Here is a 13,798-nt window from a genome sequence, read left to right on the forward strand (position 1 = left end):
TTCCACATATTTTCTGTTACAGGCTGCTTTGGGGCGGCGTGGGGAGGGGAAGCTGCCATTTCAAATAAAATCTAGCACTTGCTAGATTTTTGTTTTCATGTGTGATTATTTTAAGAATCAAAATGTCAATTAAGAGCTATATTAATTGTGGGGCAGGCTCTGCAGCTCGCCTTCAGCCTTGAAGGCATTATTGCCTTTCTGGATTTATCGTATGGAAACGCCCAAGGTTTGTTCGGAGCCATTTGTTTGTGGGGTGAGAACAAAAAATATTTGGGTAGGGCTTGCGAAAGAGCTAACAGGAATTACAAGAGTTTAAAAAAATGAAAGGAAAAGAAAAAGCAAGGTTTTGGAAGGGCTCTTCATCATTTTGCTTCAAGGCATGAGCTGAGCTTCAGCTAGGGGAAGAGGAAACTTTCCTGTAGGTCACACTGTCATAAATCTGTCCTTGAGCAGGATGGGGAGTGGGCGGCACTGCCTGCACCCGGGAGCGCTCAGCTCCCCCCACCGTCCACACGCATCGAGGAGAAGGAGAAGTCATGGGTGCCCCATCCCTGGGAACACCCAAGGCCAGGCTGGACGGGGCTCTGAGCAACCTGCTCTGGCTGAAGGTGTCCCTGCTCACGGCAGGGGGTTGGGCTGGGTGGCCTTTAGCGGTCCCTTCCCACCCAAACCATTCTGTGATTCCATGAAAAATAAAGTTTTACCTTCTTTTTAATTTGCTATTTGGTCTGAATCTACATTTCAGCCTGTTTTTACAAGCAGGGTAGAATTATTTTCTCAAAAAGAAGAAAAAAAAAAGAGGAGTGATGACAGAGAGCTGGAGATCCTTATGGAAATAGCTGCCTCCAGGAACCAGGGCTCACAGAAAATTCAAATGATCTGAAGCTTGCAATAAAATCATGGGATTATTTAATTTGTGCAAGTATTAAGTTGCCCGGGTGGCTTGGGAGGAGAAGTGCCTCCGCCCCGCGTGAAGGTCCAGCCAGGGATGAAGGTTTGCTGGGTGGGTACCACCTGGAAGCATCTCTGACCTCCTCGCCAAGCTGATTTCACACGTGGGGCGTCCCACGAGCGGCCGGGTGAGGGATGAAAGGCAGAGATGAGATGGTGTGCTTTGGTTTGCCTTTTGGTTGGCTCTGGCTTTGGAATCTTGTTTCTGCCAGGAGCCAGAGGTTTGGGGAGGAAGAAACTGTTCAGAAATATTCAGCCACCCCATGTCTCCATCCCTTACACCGTGGGTTTTCTCACCCATCTGGGGACAGAAATAGGTCGTGGACGTCTGAGCCTTCTCTGAGCAAGGCTGGATGGCCTGAGCTGCTCCAGTCCTCCAGCTCTGCATTTTCTAGACGTGGAGGAGAAATAAAATACCAATGAACGTGGGTGCAGATTCCAGGTGCAAGTTTGGGTGCTCCCGAAAATAACTTATAAGCACCCTGCTCCCACCACGTGTCCTTCATTCCCTCCTCTCAATCCTCCAACCTCTTCGCGTACCCAATGAGCAACACAAGAACTTCACTGCTCACGTTTTATCTCCTCTTAACGTCCGTTTTGGATGCCCACAGCTCCCTCTGTTCCCTTCTTCTACCTCCAAAAATGACCTCTCTGCAGGAGGAGATGGAGTTGAGGAGATGTATTTCTGCTGTATCGTGGATGTCTCCCCATTTGCTTCAGTTCTCTTTGTTTTGCAAACTTGAGCTTTAAAGAAATCCTGTTTGGTCGAGAAATTATGTTGTTTGGAAGAGTTGAGATGTGCAGCCTGCTTCTGCAGTTGAATTTGCTGTGTTTAATTCTCTCTGCAAGGCTGGGTTTAGGAGGATATTCTGCATCTCAGGGTTCTGGGGTTAGGATTTGATGGAAAGGATACAGGGGAAGAGAAAAAGACTGGTTAGTCCATTATAAATTGTAATATTGATGCCTGCTGCTTGCAGTGCACTTTTCATCATCAGTCTTGTCTAAACACCATTTAATTCACAACATGCTGCTGTAAAGGAAAAACAAGCGTGTGCCCTGTCACGTATATTAAAAATACCAATTCGTCTACCCCGGTGCTCCGTGAGACTGTAGGGAAGGGGAGAAGAAAGAGCGGTGAAGGTTGGGAAGGAAATCTCTGACATGGTGGGGAGAGCGAGCGGGGTCTCTCAGGTCTCAGATGCTGGTCTGGGCTTGCGGTTTCAATGGAGCCATCGTTGTTGGAGGGTCCATCCCAAGGTGGAGCTTCCCGCAGCCGCCCCGGGCTTTGTCCTCGCAATGCGCCGACCTGTGCATCGTGGAGGTGAAGCTGGAAGCAGCTGCAGTGGCGATTGGCATTGCCACCCGTTTGGAGGATTTCATCTGAGATACAAAATATTTCCAGCTAGGATTTAGGGAGAAACTTCCCATGATTTCTCCTGGCAAAGGGCAAAGCTGTCACCTTGGCGAGAGGTCTTTAACGCTGCTCCGTCAGCCGGGGAAGGGCAGAGGCATCCCAGGGATGCCCAAAGCCAGCAGCCTCCCAGCTATTTATCATGGGCAGGGGCTGTCGGCTGCAGCTTCACGGCTCGGCTGATGGCAGAGCCTCTTGTTGAAGCCAGGATCCCAATTCCTGCCAGATTTCTCCATCTTCCCTGAACCGGAGCATCATTCCCTCCATCAAATGCAAAGATTTTCCCTAGTGCTATCAAGTTGTCTATTAATTACCCCACGTTAATGGCCAGGCTTTCCCTAAAGCCGAGGGGTGGCTCTTCTGGAAGCAGTATGCGTCCTTAGATTTTAAAGCATTTAACTTCCCTTGAGATATTTTTTCTTTTTATCCAAAGCTCATTTATCTCAGCCCCTTTAATCCCAACCTGCTGCTTTACAGCGCCACTATTACAGCCACTGGTGCAAATCCCTTTCCCAGTAACTTTCCCATTTATTTGAGACCCCAGGCTAAACATCCACTCTTCTACTCTTAGCACTGACGAAGGCTGGGAAAGCTGAATGATATTTTACTACCCCATTGAGGGTAATTACATGCCCGAGGCCAGCGTCGGTTTTGGATGCTTGTTCCAAAAAGTCACTTCTGTTTCTCAGAACAGACCATTTTTTTATTATTATAATTTCAGCATAAGCATATGTATATTAACAAGGCAAATTATCTCCTGTTTTAAATAGCTGGAGGTTATATATACCGTTAATAATTATGCTAATTGCAGCGTGCGAGCATCTCGAAGCTGCTGCCGAGGACCGGGCTCCGGGGTGGGGACCCATGCACGGCGGGAGGCTAGTCCTTGTCCCCCCAGGGGCTGCGTCTGGCCAGGCAGGGGGGTGCGGGGCTGGTCCTCTATCCATGCGAGATGCTCAGCATTTTGGCAAGGGAAGAGATGTGAGGAGCAGTTGGGAGCTGTGTGTATGAGAAAGCAGCGCTTGCTCTCGCTGAGGTTGTGCCCTAGGCTTAATCATTGACCTGTGATTTTTGGTTTTTCCTTCCTTAGTTTGCTGCCGAACTGGAGCAGCTGGACCAGCTCCTGCCCTCGCTGGAGAAGGCGGCTCAGCTGCCCAGCTTGTGCGGACCAGAGAGAAACGAGAGCGGCGTGGCCGGCGTCACCGTCAAACCGGAGATGCTGGCAGCCCCGCTGCAGCCCGGCACCGCTGCCAGAGCCCCCCCGGGCCTCAACCGTACGTGTCCGCCCCCAGGGAATGCCGGCGCTCGCCCCCAGACCGGGTCCCTGCCGGGGGGTGGGAAGGGAGGCTTTCCTCCATCACCAGCTCTACTGGGGTATCACCATCCTGGTGATGCTCTGGGGGTCCTGGGCTTTGCAGGCTGGTGGCAGTGAGCCCCACAGCGCCCCTGCAAACAGCCATGACGTGAGTAAGAGGAGAGGGACACTGTCACTCTGAGATGTGTGCGTGGTCGCAAGGGAGCAGGCAGGCTCAGCTGGAGGGGTTTGAGGTTTCAAAGCATCACTGTTGCTTCCAGACAGGGGTTTGAGGCTTAATTTGCTCAGGTGCAGCACCAGGACCTTTTTTCTCTGTGGGGAGGGGTGGGAAGACCTGATTTTTCACCAAACTGAGCCATTTTACCAAAGAAAAAATTAGGATTTCTCTCCTGAAGGAGCCTGCAGGCAAATAATAAATTCAGGGTGCTACGTAGCAAAACTGTAGAGGGACCCCATCATTAGAGGCTCGAGCTGGGGCTTCTCAGGGTGGGCTCCCCCAGGCTGGGCAGCAGCAGAGGCACAGCTATTCCCAGCAAACCACCGGCATCCACCCCAGGGGAAGCAAGCTTTTACCCACTGCGGCGTAAATTTGCCCAAAGAACTGCACCCAGCGGCTCCCGCCATCGCGGCGTGCTCGGTCAGAGCCCACGCCGTGCGCTTGCCGTGACGGACGTCCCCGTGGCGCGAGGGATGCTCGCTTGTCCCCTTTGGTACCACGGCGTCGCCGGGGCAGCGTGCGGGAGCCGGTCCCGGCCCCACGGGGCTTTTCCCATCCCACGCTTGATTTTCCATGGATATAATTATCTGTCACATCCCCCGTACCGCTGCCGCTGCAAATCACGCTGAGTCTTGAATGCTGAAGTGCAGCTTTCAGAGCAGAGGGAAGGAAGAGCAGGTGGCAAGACAGGGCCCAGTAAAAACCAGTTAGCTGCTGGTCCACATCCTACCCACGGAGAGATAATTGTCCTGTTACTTATTCAGCAAATGGAGATAAGGAGGTTTTGGGTTCCAGCCCAGCAAGAAGCCTGCGAGGCGGCGCTGGCAGGCAGGGCTGGGATATTTTCGGAGGACTCGGGTTGCAGAAGCAGAGCCTTTAAAATGGTAGGAGCATCGTGGCAGAAGGAAAAGCAACACAGTGGTGTGAACACGGCCAAAATTGCGCTGTGAAGCGGGGTGAAACCCACCTGGGAGGCTGTGTTTGCAGTGGGCTCTCAAGGGGACCCTCCAAGGGCAGTATAGCGTCGTGCCACTCGTCAGTGGCTTGCAGGTCTCTAACCCCGTGAAAAAAACACCCTCTGTGAGCTGCAGGCAGGCTCTGGAGCAAAGTGCTCTGGGCTGAAACATTGCCCTGCCTGCGATAAATCATAGGGGAAGGGTTTGGGGTCTCATAAATCAGAGTATCAGCTAGCAGAAGATGTACAGGGTAGGGCGTAAGAGATGGATGCTGGAAGGGTGATAAGTGACGGCTGCGTTGAGGCCGGAGGCACTGGGGAGCTGTGCTGTGCCTCCGCTCCATCGGGGAAACACCTGGGAAGTGAAAAGGAGCTGTCAGCCCCGTAGCGGTAGCCGTGGACCGATTCACCCATCACCTCCAAGCTGAATTCATCATGAGGCTTATTGCTCAAGCCTAACAGTTCCTTGCCAAGGACCCTCTTGTCCCAGGGCTGAGATGGTTGGTACCTTCAGCAGCGGGGACACTCGTAATGCTCCGAGATAATGAAGAGCGGGACTTATTACCTTCGGGGGAAAGGGAATCCTGCGTCCAAGTTAGAGTGGGGAGGAGGGTGAGCACAGTTGCGGCAGGGGCTGCAGCGTGAGTGCTTGAAATGCCAACTGCTGCCCTCCTGGGTTACAGCGTCTAAAATAGGAGTTACTGCTGAGGAGATCCATGCCGAGCCTCGCTGAAGGCGCTGCCGTCGGGTTTAACTCGTGCGGGGTGGCAGCGGTGCACCCCTAAGCCGGTCCCCGAGGATTTAGAGGTGCTGCTGGCTGGGAGAGGGGCTGCTGACAGCCACGGCTGGTGGCCGCCCGCTTGCAAAGCTGCCTCTTACATTCATTTTTCAGTTCAACGTGATCATTTGAGACGTGCTCCCTGATGGCAAACTGCAGCCAAACTTGGAAAAATGTATCTAAATAAAAATTAGAATAATGCAAGGCCTAACAACATCATTTTAATTGATTTAAAGCCAGCAGGTGATAGATGAGAACTGCACAGCAGAGCATCGCTGCTGAGGCTCCCCTCTAGCTGCCAGGCATAAGGGGGACACGGCTCCTGCACCAGGGTCATCCCTGGAGGGAGCAGAGCCTGGTTGATGTGGCTACAGTGAGCGAGAGAGCTGCAATTCAGCTTCTATTCAGTTTTTTAGCAGTATTCAAACCCTGTCTACATATATTAGACGATGCAACCCCCATCCCCCTGCCTTTCTTACGTCCAGTTGCTTATTTTTCATTTTTATGCCCAGCTGATTATTTTAAGCTCCAGCTACTGGGTTTTGGGTGCCAGCCTGGCTCCTGGATCCCCTTACCTTCACACAGCGTGGCACAGCGTGGAGGAGCTGCGGTGCTGCCGGGGGGCTGTTGTCATCCAGGGTGGCTCTCCCAGGGTGGCTGCAGGTGACCAAGCCACACGTAGGACTGAGACTTCAGCTTTAGGTGGGGTGAAATCCCACCATGACCCCCTTCTTGCCTTCCAAACTGGCTCCCTCCCTGGTGGGACGAGGGTTTTTCTGAGCGCCGATGATCTTGCAACAGGCCTTGGGAAGAGATCTGACTTGTGCTTTATTCTTTTTTTTTTTTTTTTCTGATTTAATGAATCTCTAGCGATGAACAGCGGGCAGGGCGTGCAGGCTGGTCGGACCCCGTTTGAGTTCTGTGACCCCCTGGAACCAGCGCAGCTGAGGCCCGTTCCTTGTCCCACCAGCAACGGCAGCAGCCCGCACGCTCGCGGGCCGTCCCAGCAGGGCAGGGGCACGGTGACCGCACCGAACCCCTTCCCACCCGACGCAGGTGCGTACAGCCACAGGCATCCGCTCCTCTCCACCTTCTCCAGGGTATGCTGAGACTTTCCAGGGGAGACTCCCGTGGGAACGGGAGAAAAGGCATTGCAGGTTGGAGCTCAAGCATCGCTGTTCACCACCAGCTTCTCACAAGCAGCAAGCTTCCAAGCTGTGCTTGTTCTTTTCACTCTTTTCACATTGGTATAGTTTCAGACAGAAAACAAAAGACCTTTCTGTCTGTCCCAGCTCCCAGGCAGGCAGGTAGAGGAGGCCGCATCCCCTTGCCCGAGCGGTGACAGCAGCTCAGGCTGCCCTGGCACCGGTCGAGGTTTAGTTTCCATGAGACCCAGAGCACGGGTCCTGTGTTGGGAGGAGAGCTGCAGAAGCAACTGTCTCACCTCACCTTGCTAAACCTGCTGACAGCAAAACACCACAGACCTTGCCGTGAGCCGTTTCAGCAGCCTGGGCTCTGGAGGGTTGTCGATGCTGCTCCTCTACCCTCCTTGCTTCCCTTGATTCTTCCCTCGATGCACCAAACGATGCTAAACATGATCTGGAGGAGAGACCTTGCTTGCCACTGTGCACTGGGGCTGTACCACAGCTTTACTGCAGGTGCGGAAAGCAGATAACCCAGATCTCATCTTCTCGTGATGGTAGCGTGGGACTAGAAGAGCTGCTGGATTCATCTGCTGTCCCCTCTCTGACGATGGCCGGGCTCCAGGAGAGCACCAGCCCTGCATCTCACACACCGTCCGACTTGGAGCACAGCTCTGGCCCCGCTCGCGGGGCGGGACTGCCGCGCTCCCCACCAGCCCACGGATGCAAGGTGTGCGTGGCTGCTACTCGTCGTAACGCTGGATAGCCCTGCACACAGCCGGTCCCTCTGAATCGCATGAAGCTCTTGGTTTGGGCAGCTTCCCTTGAGGAGAGGTCACAGGAGAGCTTTCATCCTCCTCAGAGTCCCCTCCGGGGGGGGAGGCAGAGATCAGCCCTGCACGTTGCATCGTCACAGCAGCTCGCAGCTATATAATATTATTATTTTACATTCTACCCTGACACCTGTTCAGCCATGGCTGGGTCCGGCTGCCTCCAGGAGGGTCACCCACACCCCAGTAAATGAGCTGCCAGTCAATGATGCTCTGCTTGGGAAAATCTGCAGTCTTCAGCACCAGTAAGCCTGGGGACCGTTGCTGGGCAAGTCAAGGAAGGACTGGGGACAGGCTGCACCGCGACTGTGCCATGAGCCTCCCCGGCCCGGCTGCCGCTGGCACTGCTGGGATCTGCCTGTTGCCAAGCAACCTTAAGGCTTTATAAAAGAAATTTGGAGAAATAGAGGAGCGCTGGCAGGAGCCGCCGTGCCGGTGCATGCTCTGGGATGCTGAGCATCCCCGAGCTGGACCCTCCTCCTCTCCTTCCCCTCAGGGCTCTTATTTTCTCTTTTTTGAAACAAACCCCGTGGTCCAGGTGGCACGGGAAGCTGGTGGCTCCTTGCGACGACAGCAAAGACATCGGGCACTGGGTAACCACAGACATTTTCAAGGATATTTTACTGGGAAAAGAATCAGCACAGCTGAGCTTGGTTAAAAGAAGAGAGATTTTCATCTTCAGCAACTGCCTTCATCAGCACTTCTCTTACAAATTCAGGGGTTTCGGCACAGGGGTGGCCACCGATCGCACATCCCGATGGGGCAGAGGGGCGCCGTGGCCAGAAATGTGCTTACCCCTCCGGTTTCCATCTCCTTGGATCTCCACGGGTTGGTTCAGCTGAGATGCCGCTTGATCTTCAATCCTAATTCCTATTTCAAATGGGATGACGTAAAGTCTCCAGCCTCATAAATCTCTCTCCAAGTTCTGCTACAACTTAATTTAATTGCGTTGGCTCCTTTCCCTGTGCAAATTAACATTTCTCCAAAAGAGAGGCAGAAGATGCTAATGGGTGTGGGCTATTTTTTAAGCTAAAATCTCTGGTAGTAACAATTTGCCTTCAAGAAGAAACCTTCTAACCTGACTAAATTTGGAATATCTTGCTAGAAATGTGCTGGAAAGGGGAACATTTTAATAGCATTTGCACGTACGGGGTACACGGGGTCGTATATACCTGCTGTGTGTGCAGGATCTGCATAGATTTTCACCCAGAAGTTTATGCTTATAATTAATGGTTAGGAAACCACACCTGATATCTGAAACTTTGGGCTGAAAAGAGCTGTAACTCTTTTGGCATCTCTTTTAGGGATGTTTTAGGACATGGTTGACATCCCGTTGCTCCAAGCTTGCCTGCTCCCTCCACGGCACCCGAGTCCTGCCCACGCACTAACCTCTCCTCCCCCATCCTGCTTTTCCCCCCAGGAATGCCTGAGCTGGAGATGGGGGTGCCGGATCACCAGTTTGGACAGCCGGGAATGGGGGAGCAGATCCCCTGGACAGATAACAGCATGTCAGCCATGAATCGAGGCGCACTGAATAAACCCGAAGAGTAAGTACCACGGGGCTGGAGCCTTCCCGGCCTCTCCCGGGAGAGCATCGGGATGTCCTGGCGATAGCTGCCTGGGTCACAGAGACGTGGCCTTGCTTTGCTGCCTGCCTGGAAAGCCGGCAAGCGCAGGCGGGGATGAGCACGACTGCCCATCGCCGTACGGCGGCAGTGGTACCGTGAAAGTGCTGGGGCCTGGGATGTGAAGGGTGCTACGATGCGAGAGGTTGCATCTGTTATCTCTTTAGGGATGAGCGTGTGAGTAGGTGAGGAAGGTGGGTGTGGGGAGACATCCAGGGTATGCCTGGACCAGAATAATCCTGTGTATCCACGGCAGAGCCAAGGGTGCCGCAAGTCCCCCCCACCCCTGGCCAGTGCCAATATTTGGGTTGCTGTTCTCCAGCATCCCTGTTCGCTGGGGGCAGCGGTGGGATCTGCAGAGCCATGGGGCAGTTTTGTATTGTCACGCGATTGCGGCTCTTTGCAGTCCTCATGTGCTTGGCTTCAGCTAAAATCTTTACAGCTCTAATCCAGGATCAAATAACGCCCTCCAGTCCTCTAATCACCTTTTTTTTGGGTCAATGCCCCATGGAGCAGCCATGGGGCCATCACCTGCCCGAAGTACAACGTCACTCCTTGGCTATAAATGGGTTGGAGAAGACCGCAGGTCAGATATTTTGGGACGGAGGTCAGAAGCCCTGCTGATGGAGCTCGGCGGTCGATGCCCTGCTGGGCGAGGGGCACCCCAGAGTCCTCGCCGAGGCAGCAGTGCTCATGGAGACGGATCTGATGCGGGTGAGAGGTGAATCCTCCCCCTAACCCGGGGAGGGCTTCAGGTACCTGGTTTAAGAGCCAGCACTGATGAGCTCTGCATGGATCCTCTTGCCAAAGCCCAGCCCTGCTTCGTGGAGAGGCAGAATTTCCTCTGCTAATTAAAGTCTGTAGCAGATGAGCACAATCTCTCTTTTCCAGTCGTGAAGAAGACACATGTAAGGGTCATATCTGAGCAAGCTGGAGCCAAACATCTTTTTCTAGGGGCTAAATTTGGTTTAATTTCTAAAAGCTCTTTGCTCAGCCCAAGAAGAGAGCTGCCTAAGTGGTCTCCACTGCTGCAGCTGGATCTTGGACTTCTGCTGGAAAGACTTAGCCTCTTGTTGCTTGAAAGAGCTGGGAGATGAAACAAATCCCCATTTAACTGAGCATTTACATCAGCCTGAGTCCTTGCCACAAGGAAGTAACTTTCCTTTTAAGCCTTGCCAGTGTCATTGTTTTGTTGGGATAAGATCCGTGGGGCATACCTGGCAAAGGGCAACGCTGCTAGAAAAATCAGTTTTTAAGCTACAAATGTTCCTTAAAATGCTGCTTATGGGGTAAAAATGACCGTACCTTACTCAGCAGCCTTGTGCTCCAACCACTGAGTCAGTCTGGCTGGCTGTAGACATTTTTGTCTCCCCAGCCAGCACAGCTGGGAGGAAGGGGGCTGGATTTTCTCCTGGCTCGCCCTTCGCTGCAGGATTACTGAGCGAGGACACAGGTTGGCACGGAAGGCTTGGGACCTGCACAGGTGTCAAGGAGAGAAGCGTTTGGCAACAGCATCCCATGAGTCCTCAGGTGGGAAAAACACCTTGGGTGGTTTTCAGGGCAGAGCCCTGTGCCGGGAGAAAAGGTCGGACCAGTGGCGTGGGGGCATCTGCCCGAAGCCTGGTGAGATGTGGAGGTAACAAATCTCACACAGTCCCTGCCTTTGGAGAGTGTTGGTTTCAACCACAGTTCAAAATTGCAACCTGGTTAGGGTTTTACGAGGTAGTATTTTATTTTCTCGGCATCGAGGAGGGAGAAAGCAAGGAAAACCATACTGTGTGGTGGGATTTCCCATGGCTCCATTGGCTCCCGACAGCAAGGTTGGGCTTCCCACACAGTGGAGCCACCAGTAGAGCCAACACATGGACCGCGGCCACAAGATGACAGCAAGACAAGAGGTAGAAGGCTGCTCCTCCCAGTGAGCCTCCATTCCTCCTGAATTAGGGTCTCCAGGCACGGGTGGTTCCTGGCAGAGGTTTTGGGCAGAGGCAACACTAGAAGAAGCTGGCTCCCAGCTCAGTTCCCTCTCGTATCTTCAGTAATCGTAGGTCTGATGGAGCATCATGGGTGAGACCTGCCTTGGCAGCATCTTGGTGGGGTCTAAACACTTCCATCTAGTGGCATGGTGATCAACTACAAAACCCTGCTTCCACTGCTGCCGGGAGAAGAGATTCTGCTGGGGAAAAGCCTCTGGACTTTGGTCCTCAAGACGTGCAGATGTGCTCCAGCTGGGGAAGGACACGCTCGTCCTGGGAGATGCCCACGGTCCCAGCAGCTGCCTGTCCACCCGACGGAGACCGCAGTTGGAGCAAGCAGACAGAGCCTTTGGACTGCAGATATTACAGGACCAAGAAATATATTTTAGCTAAGATCAAACCAGCAGAGCTTTTGCTTTGGGGGTTGAAAAGGTTTCTGAGCCAGGATGTTCGCATTAGCTGGAGGCGGGCTGAGGTCCTGGTCTTGTCTAAGGAGCTGGTGGTGCCCGGATCTCCCAGCACGGGGTGTCCTGGGGAACAGGAGCTTCCTTTTTAAATTCTCCCATTTCCCAAATCAGGGGGGGGATTAGGGAAATGGGCTTTTTGCCTCTTGATAAAGCGGCACTGCTACAACATCCCCTCTCTCATGTCCCAGACATAAGTGCTCTTGTGCCTTCTGCAGAAGAGGGCCACCTTGGGCCAGGTCCAAGGCTCCTTGAAGCAAATCCAGGTCACTGTTCTCGCACGCGTTCCTCTAATCCCCCAAGGTCAAACATGCCAACCAGGGCCCGATTCGGTTGCCTCAGCGCTGGCACCCAGTGCCATCTGAGACGGCTGAAGTTTCTAGGACAGCTGTGCAGGGCCGGAGACCTGTAGCCTTTCAGAGCAGTGCTTAAAGGCCATGCCAGGGAGATGTTTTACGGGACCTCAAGCAGCATTTGACACCATCTCTGCAAGTAGCTTAATTTCTCCACCTCACCACATGTAAAATCATAGGTTTAGGCTTAAAAAAAGCCTGAAGGGTCACGGTGGATAGAAAACGTTTGTACCATGAAACCTGTATGACTGGGGACATGATGCAGGGGGTCCAAGATCTCCTCCACCCCCCGATACTTGCCTGGAGACTTGTCTGAACCCCCCCATGCATGGTGCTGGAGGAGAGGAGGAGTGGGGAAGGCTCTGCAGGCTGGACTGGTCTGCAAAGCAGGACACGCTGGGTTTTTTTACTTTTACTGGGTTTATTTACTACATAAAGGTTGTATTATCCCCACAATCTTGTTATAAACCAACTTTTGCCATCCACGCAGAGGTCCAGCATGGGCTGAAGAGACGGTGCCAACCTGAATTTCTCCTCTAGCTGCCTGTTAATGTGGAGAAGAAGCCTGTCCTCCCCTTCCAATGCAAGAACAATTCCTGAGCAGCAAACTTTGTCCTTCGGCCTTGGCACTGAAAAACTGAGTTTGATACAAGCAGCAAGTAGCTGGGGCCTTGGCTACGGAGTGAAACTAGCCCTGCTTTTCACCTCTGTCTCCCCACTTCCCTCTCCGCTCCCGCTCTGCAATTTAAGAAATCCCAGTGCCGAGTATTTCTTTTCCCTGGATTAGGCTGCGTGTGTTGGCTGCAGCGGTCTCGGGCAGATTGGCTTCAGTTCCTTACTGTACATCTGGTCTTCATCTGGAGCTAAAAGGATAAACATGTCTGCTGCTTGGGAACTGCTGGCATGTTCGAGCCTTCGCCTTTGTGCCTCTCTGCAAGCGTGATGTGCCACGGCTCTCTTCATCGTGTCAGACCCGGCAAATCCGATTGACTCCAATTAGTCACGTCATTGGAATGTCTCTCATTACATATTAATCTTATTCCCAAAGAATATTGAGTGAGCTTTGCAGAAATTTTACTCTTGCAGCTCAGAAGTTCCCCTTTGCCTTCAGCTGCTTTGCTTCCAGCTGCTCCGGCTCCATCCAAGCCTCCCTGCTTTCGTGCCGGCAGAAGTTTTGCTCTGCCTCCCACTGTCCTGCCCAAAATGCCTGCGGGAGCAAAGCCTGCAAAAGCACCAAAGTTTTACTCCCAAACCTCACCGAAACGCCGTCCAGGCTTCGTTTCATGCAGAGGTTCATCCTTACAAGCAGGTTTCGCGCACGGGCCTTGCGCTTGAGCGGGCTCAGCCGTGCTGGAGCCGGGGGACGCAGCTGCATCCCGTGGGGTTTGCGTGATGCAGCGGGGTGGGAGCGAGCCCCCGTGGCTGCAGGGGCTGTGTCGCTCGAGCAACTCCCAGCTCAGCCTCCTCGCTGCTTCATAAACCTTAACATGCCTCCCCTTGACTTCTTCCCTCTGCAGCCAGTGCATCACCTCGCAGCTGGATGAGCTCCTGTGTCCTCCCACCACGCCGGAGGGTCGGAACGACGAGAAAGCCCTGCTTGAGCAGCTCGTCTCCTTCCTCAGCGGCAAAGACGAGACGGAGCTGGCTGAGCTGGATCGAGCTCTTGGGATCGACAAACTGGTCCAGGTAAAGAGAGAACCACTCATGGGACTTACTGGAGGTCACATACGGGGCCAGATGCTGAGGCGTGACGTGAGCGTGGAGGATTTCCAACATCTGGT

The 13,798-nt window shown here is 53.3% G+C and overlaps 1 protein-coding gene across 7 annotated transcripts in view; it reads left to right on the forward strand.

The window, feature by feature from the left end:
* NCOA1 (nuclear receptor coactivator 1) overlaps window positions 1–13,798 on the forward strand; it is a 187,577-nt gene that overhangs the window by 162,300 nt on the left and 11,479 nt on the right. For all 7 annotated transcript variants that reach the window (XM_064448314.1, XM_064448318.1, XM_064448320.1 and 4 more), the window contains 4 exons: window positions 3,453–3,636; window positions 6,498–6,683; window positions 9,020–9,146; window positions 13,535–13,703. In XM_064448314.1, the coding sequence (XP_064304384.1) occupies window positions 3,453–3,636; window positions 6,498–6,683; window positions 9,020–9,146; window positions 13,535–13,703 (666 nt within the window). The remainder of the gene's footprint in view (window positions 1–3,452; window positions 3,637–6,497; window positions 6,684–9,019; window positions 9,147–13,534; window positions 13,704–13,798) is intronic.

The sequence above is a fragment of the Phalacrocorax carbo genome, chromosome 3 (assembly GCF_963921805.1).
Source record: "Phalacrocorax carbo chromosome 3, bPhaCar2.1, whole genome shotgun sequence".
NCBI classification, from domain to species: domain Eukaryota; kingdom Metazoa; phylum Chordata; class Aves; order Suliformes; family Phalacrocoracidae; genus Phalacrocorax; species Phalacrocorax carbo.